Below are 16,792 nucleotides of genomic sequence, written 5' to 3'. Positions count from 1 at the left end.
TGCACACATTTAACTAATAGTGGCTCATTATTTTGGTCGTTATTTTTTTCTTCTGTTTCACAATTGTTGGAAATTTTTTTTCTTGTACATCCCTTAATATCAAATTTATTACCTAATGTTATGACAACAGGACACGATTTTTACATTTTCAAACAGAAAGAGACATGATTATGGACTAAATTAGTTCACAATGATTTAATTAAAATTTGCAGAACAACAATGTACCTAATTAGAAACATAATAATTATGCCAATGTACCTTTCCATCTTTGAAGGGACCATTAGTCATTGAGGTGGTATGTTTTGTAATTTAAGATGATCCTAATTTTCATTTTCTGACTAGTTAAATACAGTCATCGTCATGTTCATGTAATTGCTTTATTAACAAGCTTAATTAAAGTTCCTGTAAAACTGACATCTTCAAAGTTATTCTTCTTAATGTGTTGCTGACAAAAACATTAACTAATTACATTGAGCTCTTTACAGGGCTTACGTACCTCATAAGCTTAATTCATTAGTACTTTCAAGAGCTTTGAAAATCTGCCTGTAATAACCTATGGAAGTGCTTTGTATTGTCACAATATTAAATGAAGCTGTTACACCCAGGAAACTTCTTTGTACAAAATTATTATGTGCGAGATGGAGTACATGTTAAAATACCTGCATTTCAAGCAGCAACTAGAAAAAAAAAATCAGTGCAATCTTTGATAAACCTAAGCTTCTTAGAGTTCAAAGCCCACAGGGAAGAGTGATCATTTATCAAGTTTTCCAGAAAGACAAGCAAATTCTGCAAGTTCAAAAACCACTACTTTTTCAGTTGCTGTAAACAGTGTACAGGGACTGAGTACATACAGACCACATCTGTGTTCAAATTTTGTCATGCAGAAGTGCTGAATTATTGGTGCAACTGAAGAATTCCATTGCTTGGAAGAATTAGTTTTTCATCTGGAAAACAGAACTAGAATAATAAAAAACCCAACCACACAGCCTAATGAGGGGTCTTATCAATTTTCGTTTTAGCACTTACGGATAGCAGATGAAGAAATCCAGATCAAGTTCTCAAGATTTCAGAAAAAAACCCAGAAAGGTTTAATGCCTAAAAGCTGGTGAGATTTTTTAAGCAGTACAACTCCCAAACAGGAAGCTAAATCAACTTTAGAGCCATCAAAGTTCTCATTACCTTGTGTCTCCTATAGTTTAGGTGACACTTAAATCATTGTAGCACAAGATGTGGGCATGGCATTTTTATGATTTTTAGCATTCTATCATTTGTCTTTGTGCTAGAAATCAACACCTCTGAATATTTTCCAATGGAAGATTAAAAAGACAAGATTCCTTTGACTAGCCCTCAATAAATTAATTGTGGGGCTGAAGGCTTCCATGTCTTTGGTGGAATTCAACAAGGCTGAGTTAAACATCCTGAACTTCTGTCTACATCGACCAGTAAGCTCAAAAATTGAGGTTTAGTTTATCTTTTGTTATTTTTTCCCCTATAACCCTTGCATTATTGATTTGGTTGACTTTCCCCAATTTTGCCAAGAAATTCTTGCCTCTAGGTCTACTACATTTCCTGAGAAATAGCTGGAATTATTCCAGGATCAAATGGCTAAATGAGAGCTTGTGAGATGTATATTTAGTACATGTGCATTTTCTTGATGTGAATTACTGGGCATTTTTTGACACCCAAGTTTCATCTGCATTTAATCACCCAGTCATACTTGTGTCGTATCTTTTCCTTTTCATTCATTTTTTATCCTCAGATTAAAAAGTATGGGAAGGTCCATTGCTGCTGTAGGATGGCAGCCCCAGGTCATCACTGAAACACTTTGATGCTGCCCTGCCAGGCCAGGAGCCCAAATCCCTTTTCCCACCTGAGCTGTACCTGCAGGAGAGCCCAGACCCACCTGCAGCTGTGTCTGCCTGTCCCACCTGGCTGCCAGCAGCAGGAAAAGCCCAATGTGCACTTTCAGAAGATTTTTTTCCCCCCAAAACTTTGTGGCCTCTCTCCAAGTTTTGTTCACAAGCTCAGCAGGAACCTGCCCCTTTTCCCAGCTCATCACTGCCCATTTAGAGATGCAGAGCCAGGACCAGCAAACACATCCCTGCACAAAGCAGTGCCCACACTCCTGTCCCCCTGGGTGCCTTCTCACAGTCAGTGCTAGAACATGGCAGCACTGCAGGGCCAGAAATAATTCCTGCTAACAGCACTGGCATGGGAAAGAAAATTACGGAGAAAACTTTGATTTTAGTGACTTGAAGGCAAGAAAAAGGGATCACATAGTCTGGTGAATTCTAACAGTGAGTTTGAGGGAAGCAGTATGTTATTTTTGTAAAAGATACTAGATACTCATGATCATTCCTGATCACAAACACTAATACATACTATTATTACATACTATATTATTATTATTATATTATAGACTAATATTATATGTTGGGACACTAACATACACTATTTTATTTTAATTCTCTCCCCGAAGTATTTTCAGCTCATTTACTAAAATTAATCTTCTAAAAAAAAAAAAAATTAAAAAATTGAATTTTGCTACAACGGGAGCAATTGATTGTAAAACATACAATAAATAAAGATGAAACTAAGCTGTTTCAGAATAAATCTTTAAAAAATCTCCTTTGAAAAAAACCCGAAACCCAAACAGGCAACTTCAGGGAGGTGTCTCTGACAGTCAAACATGTCAGCACCAGGAAATGTTTCATGTCTTCATTGTAGCTGTCAGGCTTATATCATAATGACAAAAGCTCAGTGAATTTATAACATTGGCAGTATGTTGATGAAAACCACTTAGATCTTATGGTGAGAAACAGAGTAGGCCAAAATCCCTTTTGGAGCTAACAGAGAGGCAGGTACAGTGTGTTTATACAGTGAGAGAGGCAGGTGAGATGCACAGAAATGAGTGCATAGATTGACAGAACATGAAATGAAATCTCTTTACTACAGAATGTCTTATGGACTCAAGAGTTCAGACAGAAAAAGTTGTTTTTAAAATGATCCCACCTTAACCATAAATACCAAAACTAAATTACTGCAATACACACTCCTAGAGAGAATTAAAGAATAACTTGTTTAACAGGCAAAATGTGGCCATTTTTCCTGCAGTCTGTGTGCACAGATGAGAGTTTCTGCTCTCATTTGCTCCTTCTGGCCATGCAAATCCTTCAGCCAGAACAGGAGAGAAGCTGAAATTACCAAGGCATGGCAGCATTTTAATATTTGTGTCCATTAATAAGTGGAGAATTCAAAATGCCCAGCTGAGAAAATAATGTAGCTGTCACAACACACCAAAGAAATTTTTTTTCCTGATAGCTTTATTTTCCTGTTTGTTTGTTGAGTTTTTTGGCTTTTTTTTTTTTTTTTTGGAGAAGGCTATTTTTGGATTTTAAAAGGTAGTTTTACTGGCTGTTAAACATTAGTTTGTATGCATGAATTTAAGAGAACCTTAAGGGTATTCCCTAAAAAATGCTTTCCAGTGCCTGAAGTGCTGCTTTTGGGACATGTGTCCAAGGCATGGAAGGCTTTATTTGCTAATGGGAGATCTGGAATGCTGAATGGCTGTGAAGACATTTTCTTTTATTGAGTCAAGCCCTAAGGTGATCGTATTTTCAGTATAACAATGAGTCAATTTATCCCCACTGGGTTATGGGAATTTTTTTATGGTACCATATATGCTGCATCTGGCACACAGGCCTATTAAAGCCACAGGCTAAATGAATTGTAATATGTTACCCATGCAGTCTAGGAAAAAAGAGACAATTAAAAATAAATCTATCACTGAAGAATGATTCTGCTAAGTTACTTTATGATTTGGAGACCAAGTCTTAAAAAAACCCCAAACAAACTATCCCCAAATCCTCTTGTCTAAACAAGCCAATCTCATCAAATGATATTTCTTTTTCAGTTGCATCATCAATATTAAAATTGTTCTACTTCATTAAGAGAACAGGCTATTTAGAGAAACATGAATCAAGAAAGTCACAAGATTGCAATTTGGCATTCTGATTTGCTGTTTGTCAAATATGGAAAAGCCTACATTTATTAGCACTTTTTACATGAAAAAACATTCCTAGGGTAACAAAGAGTGTAATTCAATACTGCCTAACAGCAAGAGGCATTTCACCTTCACCCCACATCCCAGCTGAGTGCTGCTCAGGAGCTGGGGCTGCAGGCAGAGCTCACCTGGGTGCTGTGGGTGTGACCCCAGGCAGAGTTCACCTGTGTGCTGTGGGTGTGTCACCTTACCTGGATGCTGTGAGTGTGTGTCCTCACCTGGCTGCTGTAGGTGTGAGCTCACCTGGCTGCTGTAGGTGTGTGCTGTAGGTGTGTGTCACCTCACCTGACTGCTGTAGGTGTGTGTTGTAGGTGTGTCCTTACCTGGCTGCTGTAGGTGTGTGCTGTGGGTGTGAGCCCACCTGGCTGCTGTGGGTGTGTGCTGTGGGTGTGTGCTGTGGGTGTGTCCTTACCTGGCTGCTGTAGGTGTGTGCTGTAGGTGTGTCCTTACCTTGCTGCTGTGGGTGTGTCCTTACCTGGCTGCTGTAGGTGTGTCCTTACCTGGCTGCTGTAGGTGTGTTCTGTAGGTGTGTCCTTACCTGGCTGCTGTAGGTGTGTTCTGTAGGTGTGTCCTTACCTGGCTGCTGTAGGTGTGTGTCCTTACCTGGCTGCTGTAGGTGTGTCCTTACCTGGCTGCTGTAGGTGTGTTCTGTAGGTGTGTCCTTACCTGGCTGCTGTAGGTGTGCCCGTCGGAGCCGCAGACAGCGCTGGCATGTGCCACAGGGCAGGGTTTGCACTTGGCCACGTTGGCTGCTCCAGCCCAGTGCTTCTGGGCCAAGTTGCCTTTCTTTTGTCGAAGGCTGTAAAATAAAGACACACCACGGTTTTTGAGTAGTTTGTATAAAACGGAAGAATTAGAGCTTCTCTGAATAAAGCTAGATTTTCAGAACAGCATTAATTTAGAATCATTTCAGTTGAAAAGACCTTTAAGATCATGGAGTCCAACCATTAACCCAGTGCTGCCAAGTCTACTAAACCATAATTTAAAGCAAGTCAATTAAATACAGCTCCTAACAATGCTTTTATAATATGGCATATTACAGCAGGCAATCTAAAAAGTCACAAATTGGTAGGCAGATCTAGATTTACAGCACTTGGTGGTTTAATTTAGATTTATAACTACAGATGATTTAACTTCAGAATATAGCATTTCTTGAGCCACACATCATTTCTGGTGATGCAGGCAACATTATACCAGGTTGTATTTAGAGACACTTTCACCAAGCCTTCTCAGAGCTGCCAAACTGGTGCTAAGGTAGCAATGATTTTAAAACAAAATCCTTCAGAAAACATTGCAATTTATACTGTGCTTATAGCAATATACAGAATCACACTTTTGTGTGTGATTCTGTATATTGCTATAATATAAAGAATATAATATACAGCCAGGAACCCTTTTGACACACCAGCTACTGAATGATCAGCTGAGGTTCTCAGATCAATCACAGTCCCCCAGGAATGCCATAAAGTCACAGGGAGCATCTCCAAACCCACCAATGTGTGTCCCTGGGGAGTGACTGCACTTGTGTTCAAGTTATAGAATACTCAATTATTGCATTAAAAATGTCTATGAAGAAAGACATCTGCTCCAAAAACTTATTGCAAAACGTGCCATTGACTCTAACAGCTCATTTTCCTGTCATAATGAACTACTTGACTGATAGGACATTAAGTAATTATCACCAGCCTAATGCTGCAAGCTGATGAAAAGTTTGCTTTAGATACCCCAATCCAGTGTTACAATGCAGCTTCATTTTGGTGGTGTGTACTTGTCTTTCACTTGAAAGCATTTACAAGGGAAGGCAAAGCATTGCAGCAGCTTTGCTGGAGACTGGTAAGAAAAAGAACTGCCATCTGTTCTTGTACCACAGGAAGAAAAAAGATATGATATAACAGTTCAGCTAGAAATGCATTTCAATGTGCTGCTGCTGAATGACTTTATCACAGTTTTAGGAAAATATATACAGATATTTTTTAAAGCAATTTCACTGCAGCTTGCAATTTGCTACACAATACCAACTCTGATGTAATGACACATCCAGCTGCTAAATAATATAAATTCTATTCTTTCATCTCAGTCCTAATTTCACTGAAGTCTAACCTTTGCCAGAGATGAATAGTACTATTAAGAAGATTGGGTCCACAAAAGGAATCCAATCATGATATAATAAACTGTGAAAATAGAAGCCAACTATTTAAGACTAAATTCCCTTGTAATTTTGAAGAAGTCTCCTTAATGCAGAGAGCAGCACTCCATGTTTCAGATGCATTCTGCCTACAAAGGAACCAATATACCAGGTGCTAAATGCTGTGGGTAAGGATGTTTATTGGCTCTGAACCCCCTGAAGCAGCTCTGTGGATCTGATGCTTAGTTATCAAAATGTAATGATTATCTTATTTTCTTGACCTCTTTGGATTACAGGCATGACTTTTAGTTTTTTTTTTCAGCTTGACAGGAAAATTTCCTCATTTACTTTACTTACAGCCCTACACTTCTAGAAATGCACAAACTCAGAGTCAAAAATATGTTTGAATGTTGTACTGTAGATACTGATGGGCACAGTTAGGAGACAAATATGAAAAGAGCTGTGCCTTTCCTCTGGAGTCTGCAGAAGGTCAGAGCTTAAAGCAGATTTTTCACTGACTTTAACTCCTACAATTTCAAAAGATAGCTCCTTTGCTATACATAAAATTGTTAAGAAAAACATTTAGGATTAGTTATAGAAAAACAGCCAAGAAATGCTAAACTTGAAGTGTATGATTCAGTGCCATCATCATCAAAGCCATCAGCCACGAAGCGTGGAGGATGGAGAGGAGTGAGTGAACTAACGAGCACCTCATCAAAATTAAATATATTGCAGTTCTTAGCTAGACTGATGCCTAAAAAAATCACAGGAAGTGAGAGGGAAGTATAAACACATTGTACAGCATTTGTGGACCACACTACATCAGATATTCTGCATTATCACATTAAAAGAAAAGTCCACTCAGGACAGGGCTGCTTGTCCATCTCTGCACGGCCTTACACTCCCTTGCTCTCAATTTATTTAATCCTTTGATCCCTTCAAGATTCATATTGCAAAGCCAATTCCTACTGGAAAATTCCTCTGAAGCTGATGATGTTTTTCATTCTCCCATCATCACTTAAAAAAAAAAAAAAGAAAGAAAAAAGTAATTAAATTTGATTGTTTCGAGCATTCCAGCAGCTCATTGAGCCTGGTGGCCCTTTCCATCACTTTACAGAGATGATAAAGAACATGCACAGCCTTAGGCCTGAGCTCTGTTCTCAGAGCAGCTGTCTGGAACACAACACCAAGCCTGGCATGTCCCCTCAGCTGGGGACCTCAGCAGGTTCACCTGAGCCCCATTTGCTGTGTTCTGCCTGCAGACACTGAAGGAAACATTTACTCTTCCTAACCCCCCCAGTTGTCTTCAGGATCTTCTTTTAATAATAAAGGGAAGTTTATTCTCTGAAAGAGTGATGTTTTATAACAAGAATTTACAGTGGAGTAGATCCCAAAGCATTCCATTAATATGAAATAAAGACTAAACAATTTTAGTAGGACTTCATATAATGTGTGCAATGAGGCAGAGAATGCTGCAAGGAATCTGAAGCTCCCTCATTCCTGCAGGTGCATGGAACTGGTAGCACAGCAGCCATTTCTGTGCAAGAAACAATCTGGCTTTCAAAACCTAATATATTCTTCTCAAGCTGCAAGTTTTTCCAAAATGAGAGTGCAAAGTGCCACTGTATTTGAAATAAGTCAAAGTAATTTTTTTCAGCTTGGCCAAGTGACCAGCAGCTGAAAGTTTTAACTGGATACCCAGGTACCCCAGCAAAACCACAGCTGAGAACATATCTTGTAAAAGGAACATCAATTTTCCAAACACAAACATGTATTTTTCTGCAGTAGTATTTTTGAGAGGCTAGATAGGACTTTTGGAAGCTTTTCAATCCTATAACTCCTAACAACACATCAAACATACAAACAAACAAATTAAAACCTAGACAAGAACATTGGCTGCCATAAGCAGCCAGCCAGCAAATCCCCTCTCAATGGAAGTGCATATTCACATACTCTGGGAATGCTCTGCTATGCTAATTACCTTGGTTTGGAATGAATGTGTCAGGAGCAAGCCAGGCCAAAGCAAATTAGGCTTTTTTTTCCTGACAACCAACTTTAATCCTGCTCTAAGATTCAGAGTTGAAAGGATCCACGACTATTTTCAGAAGCTGGAACACATGAATGTTTTGGTCAAGTATTAAGACTTACAGGCAAACCCTGTCAGCTTTTGTTTTGCAGACTGGCGAACCAATGCACCAAAAGGAAAAAGAATTATGGAGTTAGTAAATTTTACAGTATTCAGCCTCTTTTATTTTGTTACATAAAGAAACGTCAGTGGTCTCAAGCATTCACAGTTGCACAGTGACTGAAGTTCATTACTCTTTACACAGACACACTGCTCACCACACACTGTGACAATCCTGGGAGCTGCCATCTGCTTGGCTTGCACAGGAGCAGGGACAGCGCCTGAGGCTCTGCAGATGCCACCAGCCAGATGCCAGGAGGGTGCAGGGCAGCTTGGGGCAGCCAGAGCACAGACAGCTGCACATCAGCACACAGTTCCAAGCACAGAGCCCCAGCCATGCAAAAAGGACCTTGAGGAAAAGTGGCTCCACTCAAGGTTTTATGGCTTCCAGGTGTGCCCAGGGGAGCCAGCTCAGCCCAGCTGGGTGCAGCTGGCAGCCCCAAGGATGGGAAGCACCTGGCCCCATCCAGCCTGGCAGGGAGCGTCAGTTCTGGGCACTGATGGGGAGTTTGAACTGTGCCTTTGAGTCAGCAAAAGTTTCTCAAACAAAACACCTTAAATTGACTCAGATTAAAAAAAAAAAAACCAGCAATGAAACCCAAAAATATAAAGCCTTAATTCCTGACCAACCCCTGATTGCATGACAGGCTGAGCTATTTAGGGAATCTCTGTATTTTTCTGGTAACAATGTTTTCAGAAACAGTATAGAAACACATATATGGAAAAACCTCTGGCAAAGTCAAAATAAATGCACTTGCAGAGAAAAAAAAGATGTTTTGTTTCTTTACATCTGCAGTCTATTTACATTTAATTTTATATTTAACACATGTTCAGACTTTTCATTAAGATGAAAATGTACAATATTGAGAGTATGTTACTTGGCTTCAAGATCAATTACTCCCAAATGCACATACAGTAAATTAGCAGATTAAGCATTGATGGGTTTAATGCAATTATAAATCAGGCTCCTTTGGCAGGCTACTGTTTTGAAAGTCCTGAAAAACTTTTAGGATGAAGCAGACAGTAAATAGAAATTTCTCCTTGGGACTTTAGAACTTATTCAGTAATTTTATTGGACAAGAAAAAGACACTTTACCCAAAGGAGTTTTTGTTAGGTGAGTTTTCAAAGGTGTGCTGCAAATAAGAGCAGAAAGTTTCTCAAAAACCCCAACAAATAAGTTACACAATGTCTTCTGACAGAAAGTATCAGGTAAACAAATTGTGAGATTGGTACTGTCTCTTCTTGTTCTTTAACTTGGTGTTTCAGTGATGTTACACAACCATAGAATTTGGCTCAATTCACGTTGTAAATTACTTACACCTATCTTGTTTTCTGGGCTTAAAATCATACAACTACTTTTTTCAGGTCCTATTGAACAGGACTGAGCTGGTTGGGATTTTTTTTTTTTTTTTTTTGATAGAACAGGCCTTATGTACAAAATACGGACTTGACAAATCGAAATTATTTCATGGGGTAAACTGGTGTTACTGAACTTTTATTGACGTTGCCACTCCTAGCTGGGTTGGTTGCAGGAAAGGCCAACTCTTCCCAACAGTCTCTTCCAGAGATTTCTTCCCTGGAAGGCAGGTTTGAGTTAGGCACCCACAGGAGGGCCCACCCACTGCAAGGATTCTCCAGGTAAACCTGTCTTTGGGCTCTGTGAGTTGTGTACTGCAGATTCAATTATAGCTCTCACAGACATATTCCTCAAGATTAGGATTAACTTCATCCATCCATCCTTCTTTCTTTTTGGATGTTAAAGCAAAGAAAAATTCCTAAGTCACATAAAACTATTTTAAGCTGTATTAAAACAGAATTGAAAAGTTCAGTGCACCAGAGCAGGTACCAGAAGCTGGAAGGAGCTCTGACAGTAAACTTGAATGGCTTCCTGAAGCTGGAACAATTCACAGTGAGAACAGTTTAAAATGTACTGTCTGTACCCTCTCCATGCCTCATGCATAGTTTGTTCATGTCCCCCTGAAGGAAGCTTATCACACTGAAGATAAAGCCAGCAGTGCCTGCCTGTTTTTATCTTTCCTTTGCATAAGTTGTTTCTCTTGTTCTCGAGGAAAAGAATGACAAACCTGAAATTTACCAGTATAAATGACAGTGTTCTCTTCTCTCTGTATCATTTTGGCATTCTGCTAGAGTTAAAAGCTTGGCCTCATTTCTAGAACCTTTCATATTTTTCACAAGAGCTGTGTGTACCTTGAGTCACTACCAGACAAGATTTGTGAAGAAAATAGTCTACACATATTACCTTGAAAAATAAAGGTACTATGCTATTGAATCTGATACAGACTCTTTATTTAATACAAACACTGTAAAATGAGAACAGACATATGATTACAGCAATTTCTCCACCTGGGTTTTACATTTTCAGAAACAAAGAATAACAACATGCAGCCTTGCATGTCAGCATCATCCCACTGTACTAAGTACCACTTTCCCTGATTTCAATATTCAAAGAAATAACTTCACCTAACTGGTTTTACTTTCTCTTGCTGCCTTCATATCTTCTCCCCAGCAGATCTGGCTTAAAAGAGCCATAAGAAATAACAAGACCACTGCTCGCTGGTAGATGTGCAAAGGTTTTAATGGGGCTTGGTGATGGCTGGGGACCCTTCTGGCAGAATGGAACTCATTCAAGACTGGCCCCCACAGCAAATGGATACTGTACTTACTAGCTATTCTTTCAAACAATGACATTGATGAGATTATATTAGTAATTAAGTCTGTCCAAAGTGTTCCCAGAAAGCAACTGGTTACTCAGAAGACAGGGTTAGAGATGACAAATTTAGGGAAGAGTTAAAGCAAAAATCTCAAGTGCTGAAGAGAAAGTGTACCGGGTGTCATTCCAGTGAAATGAAAACATGGATTTCCAAGGGAATAGGAAGAGTTGAGCCTCCATTTCTTACCAACAGTAAGAAGACATTTTGAAATAAGCAAGAGGGAAAAACATTCCAGAAGGAACCTGTCAGCTGGATGTAAGGAAGGTTGAAAGATGTTGTACAGTGTATGTTTTGCAAGAACACCCCCTGACACATCTTGCAGGGAAAATGCCCTGAAGATTCCTGCATGGATCCCACTAGGTCCAGCTGGCAACCAGCTTTGAAAAGAGAACAAAGGGCCTAGGGACCCAGGGTCCTCAGGGTTATTGGTTCTGCAAGATGAAAGAATCTTGTTATTTTTTTACTTTCTCTGTGTTTTAAAGGAAGAAATTACTTGGAAAAGCTGACACAGATTCTGAGGGCCTGGAAGACCAGAAAAGCTCTAGTGAGTTTGATTGAGTTGAGGCAGCTGCTGCAGGTGACTTCTGAGATCCTGCAACACCAGTCAGGGAACCCCAAATGCAACCACTTGAGCAAAGCTACTCAGAAAGCAGCAAGGTCTGTGTCTAAACAGATATAATATGTAATTTCAATATGGATACTCTGAAACTGCCAGGACAGCTCTGCACAGTATCAGGGTTTCAGTACAAGTATCTTTCTGAGATGTTAGTTCTGGCTTTACTTATTCCTGGACTAAAAATGATAAGGTTGTTTATTAAGGCCATTGGAGAAGTGTAAGGATTTCTGCTTTTGAGCAGTCAATGCATAAAAATGGTGTTTGAAAGTTCCACTTACAGTCTTAGCTAACAGATTGTTGTGCTTATAGGCAATTCATTTTTTAATCTGAATTCTAAATGATTTTCAACTTTTAGACCTAATATATATGCTTAACAGCTGCACAGGTATGAAAACAGGCAATGTACACAAAACAAAAGAACAAAAGCAAAAAATCCGCACAAACATAAAATCCCAGTGTTCTTAAAAGTCATTGTGCTCTCCTGAATAAATAACACAGCTTCTAAACTCCGCCTGTTCTCATAAATTTTTATAAGAGAATTATTTTCCTTTTCATCGTTATTTTTCCACTAACATGAAAAGGAATCTCAGACACCAAACTATGTAAAAATAAAATGAAGTGCCTTGAATTTCAAAGGAGGAGGGCAGATAGCAGGAAGTTTGTAATTAAAGCTGAAACCTTATTCACCACTCATCAGTTTGCAGGATGAGTCCTGCATTTCATATGCTGGATGAGATGCAAGAACTTGGCACCAACCACATAACGGTGAAGGGTGCAGCACAAGTACTATCTTTATTTTGGCACTGGCCCTCTTTATTTCCTTCTAGGACAGCTTATTGGTTTTTCCCCTATTACCAAAGAATACATTTTGAAAGGATAAAGGAAGCTTTTCTCTGCCCAGGATCTGATTACCCTGATATTAAAATAATGCATTGATCAGGTCTGCCTCCTCCTGCTGGCAGAACTTGCCAAGATCTCCAAGGAGGCTGAATTGCTGATGGTGTGTGAGATTAATCTGAGCTGTCAGGTTGTTTGGGGAGGAAAGCCGATCCTCCCTCTCTATGCATTGTTTCATGAAATTAGACAGGTTCAAAATTGTTTTCACCAAACCTGGCAGAGCAGTCATTTCCCACCAGTTCCCTGCTCCAGCTCATATTTCTAGTTCCAGTGTTGAACCCTGCATATCCATGGCTGTGCAAACAGGTGCAGTTTACTTAGTGAGGCTAAAATTCAAGGCAGATTTATTGGCAGCATTTAATAACATTTTAAAGCTCCAACCTGACCGATGAATCCCACAGAAGCTGAGGATAGAACAGCTTTCAAACCACCCTCAGTCTTGGCCAAATGCAGAGGTCTGTGAAGTTTAGCACCATCAAAGCTCTGATGTCTCCCCAGACATTCAGCAGTTTGGCAGAATGGAACTGATGGAACAAATGAATGGCCTGAAAGAGGTGACAGACTCACCCTGGGGTCTTGCTCAGCTCCATGTCCTTCAGTTCAGTTTATAACCCAGCCTTATTTATTCTGTCGTGCGCAACACAATCCTTAATTCTACATTCCAAATGGCTCCACTACCCAAAGTATGAGAGTTTTTTTTTCTGAAGCAAAAAAGTTCAGAAATCTTATTGTCACGTTGCAACTCCAAGGGAAAAAAAATCAATGCTGCCCCCCCAAAGCATCCTCAGACAGCTCAGCTGTGTTATGCTTCATTATGTTGCTTTTGCTTATCCTAAGGCAAATAACATGCAATCCTCAGAAAAAAAAATTGACATTTTGCTGGTAGGGGATGGGAAAGTAAATGAATTTTAAAAATATTGTAAAAATTCTTGCCCTTCAGGCACTGAATCAAATGTTTCTGTTTAAAAATGACTACACAGTACTCCTGTTCTTGAATACTTGGTGCCATGGTTCAGACAATCAGTTACAAGCTGTGCTAGCAAAATATTTGCCCCTTCTGACACATTTTATTATGAGATAGGCTTATTAAATTCTCAAGAAAGCTACAGCAGATTAAGCTGCTGAGGATTTTTACAATTAGCATTGATTACCTAAGAATTCATGTGTGATTTCTGAACAGAATTGGCTTGTCAAACAACAGACAATTAAAAAAAAAATCAATCCCAAATCCACCTCCAGAGTGTAGTCAAAATCCACTATTCAAGGTAAGTTCAGAGCAATAATCAGAATGCAGTTTCCTATGTCAGAATAAAATGAATGTTAGTGAAGTGCATGCAAACTAAACCAGTATAAATACTATAAGGAGCTGAGTAATTTTAAAATCCCATCCTTTTTAGCATCTAAATAGGCTAATGCCCCTGTTGCTTATTCAGCACTGCTGATTTATAGAGCTCAGTACTATGAATGTCTAAACATTCTGCTGAATTTCTCACACATTCAGTGCTGTCTGTCTGGTTATTGGATGCTGGAGATGGAGTTCATAATATCTATACCATTCCCAGCTTCTCAAATGAGGCCATCAGGAGCATTAACCCATCTTATATCAGGCTGTGTCTTAATGAAAGGTGACTACAGCTTCAGGAAGGGCCCAACTGATGGACAGCATTTACATAATCACATTAATTTATGACACAAACTGAATGCACATGGTCCAGTGCAGGGACAGCACACAGTGAAACACACCTTTGGGTAAAATTTGAAGATGAGTTCAATTGACATACTTGCAGAAACTGCAAGATATACATTTCATGAGGTACTTCCAGGGAGTGTTTAAGGTCTCTCTTTGCTGTGACCTTGAATCTCAAAGCCCAGCACCTGTGCCTTACAAACCATCCCTTCTTCCCATATTCTTTCACCAAGTAGCTTCAGAGGCCCCTCTACCACAGAGATTAAGGTGGTCTTAAAAGGCAATGTATCTACTCATACTTTTGATATTGTCAGCATTTTACAGCTGCTTCCTCAAAAGTTTACTTTTGATTTTACTGTGTAAAAAAGAAAGACTCAATCAGCGGCATATTTAGATAGAAAGCATAACATTACCTGGGACTTTAGCAGGTTGTAAAAAAAAATTAAATACTTTGCTGCTGAGTTATTACACAGGAATCAGTTTCGGGTGTTGTTGGCTCAAGATGTGCCCCTTTGCTTTCCATCACTTCTTGCCACCCAAATTTCACTTCAGGTACTCACATTGATTCCTTGGACTCCATTCTTATTCTTTCCACAGTTTCTCTGCTGCTGTGGTAGAAACATAAGGACTGCACCAATTCTTTGTCACTGTAAATTAATGCTATTATTTTCCCCCAAATGTTGTTGCATTTCTTCAAAAAACACTTTTGTTTACTCAAATCCTACAGACTCTGGTCTATCTTCTGCCTGACCGGCTTGGCTGACTTTCTCCTCTAGCCCTATTTTCCCAAGATCTGGTCAGCTATTTTAAGGACAAATTTTATAAAATTGTGAAAAAATTGCAGTGTCCTTTCTTACTCACTGCTGTATTTAAACATTTTGATTTTAATCTTTCAGCCTGACTGCTTTGCCCTGACATCCTCCCCCTCAGTCTCCTTTTCCTCACACTTTTTCCCTCTTACTTCTGAAACTTTCTTCTGCTTTATTCAGCCTCAGAAATAAGGCCACTAGGAGAAGCAGTTATTTCTTCATCTACTCCTGACTGTTCTTTTCCTCTCTGCTAGGATGTATCATATTAAGTGTTATATTCTCTCTAAATTGTATCTCAATGTCATTTTGGTGCTTTACCTGTAATAGTTTAGTCATCTTTCTACACTTGAGTCCTTGGAAGTCTGAGAAACTTTATAGGAGTCCTCTCTGGCTTATCCTTCCATCTCTTTGCACTATTATTGCCATTTCCTCTCAGGAACATCTTGTCCACATTAGAAGCTCACTATGTCAAGACCAAATATCCTGTATTTCTTCCCACATCATCTTTTTCCTTTTTCAGCTGCTGTTTCCCTGTCACATTTATTTGGATTTATTCTTTAACCATATCCTCCCTTCCCCAGCTGCAAACCAGAGCACATTATCCTTCTGCTTTCCACAATGCCCAAGAGGCAATCATGATTTTAGCTATGTCCTATATCTTCCTAAAATTCTTTCAGATTATCTTAGCAATCATTCTCTCATTTCATTTGTTTACAATCTATTATTTTATTTTCTGTCTGCACATTACTCAGGGTACAAATGTACTTTTGGATTTAGGGCTAATTAGTAAGCAATACTTTTGGTGAGGGTAGAACATATTTGCAAAGGTAAAATACAAAATATGAATTTTTTCTTTCCAGAGCTGAAAACATGCACTGGGATGCTTTCTTCATAAGCCCATTTCCTTCCATCTAAAGGAAGGCAGAGGCTGGTTAAATCTTCCTCTGAGGGTTGCATGATAGCAGCTGTAAGGCTGTTTTTTGTATTGATAACTGTGCTTCAGATTCATGCTCTACTGATCCTCATTTTTTTTCCACCTTTTGGAATTTAGCAGAGGGCCCTCTAAACACTGAATATCTGCAGCACTGAAAATTCAGCTTGTATTTCCTGACAAGGCTCTGCAGGCAGTTTATCTCATCTTGATGGTGATCCTGAGGTGTCAGTGTCAGAGCAGCTCTCTCCTGGGCTGGGAGGAGGGCAGGGTTTCCATTTCAGCACTCACATTTCTGGTGTGCTGCACAGGGCTGGGTGAAACCCTTTCTGAAATGAAAAACCTCTCATTGTGATTCATCCATAGGAGTTTCTAAAAGCACTATGAACCTGTTACACAGGCAGGCAGCTGGTTCAAAATGAAGCAAAAATTTCTGAACTAACGAAGGTACTAATTAGCAAAACCCCCAGATTTCTGGGCTAAGATAAAGTGTTGTTGCAAATGAAACATTTATGCACAGATAAAACATAGAGGCTCAAGAAATTAACTATGGATGAGGTGCTAAGCAGGGATGACCGTGGTGTAATTCAGCTTGGCAGTCCTGGGCTCAGGGTAAACTGGGGTAGCTAAAACCACAAAAATCTGTCAAGGGACTTGAAAGAGATTTAAAGCTACCCAGAATAATGGCACACACATTACAACATAGGGCAATGAATAATGGACAGAATAATTGATGCAACAAAACT

The 16,792-nt window shown here is 39.4% G+C and overlaps 1 protein-coding gene across 1 annotated transcript in view; it reads right to left on the bottom strand.

Annotated features, from left to right (window-relative positions):
• The window catches only part of SPOCK1 (SPARC (osteonectin), cwcv and kazal like domains proteoglycan 1), a 264,357-nt gene that overhangs the window by 81,928 nt on the left and 165,637 nt on the right, over window positions 1-16,792 (bottom strand). The window contains exon 5 of the mRNA XM_058815131.1: window positions 4,730-4,862. Coding sequence (XP_058671114.1) covers window positions 4,730-4,862 — 133 coding nt within the window. The remainder of the gene's footprint in view (window positions 1-4,729; window positions 4,863-16,792) is intronic.

This window comes from Ammospiza caudacuta, chromosome 16 (assembly GCF_027887145.1).
Source record: "Ammospiza caudacuta isolate bAmmCau1 chromosome 16, bAmmCau1.pri, whole genome shotgun sequence".
NCBI classification, from domain to species: domain Eukaryota; kingdom Metazoa; phylum Chordata; class Aves; order Passeriformes; family Passerellidae; genus Ammospiza; species Ammospiza caudacuta.
This window is presented reverse-complemented; position numbering and strand designations above follow the sequence as displayed.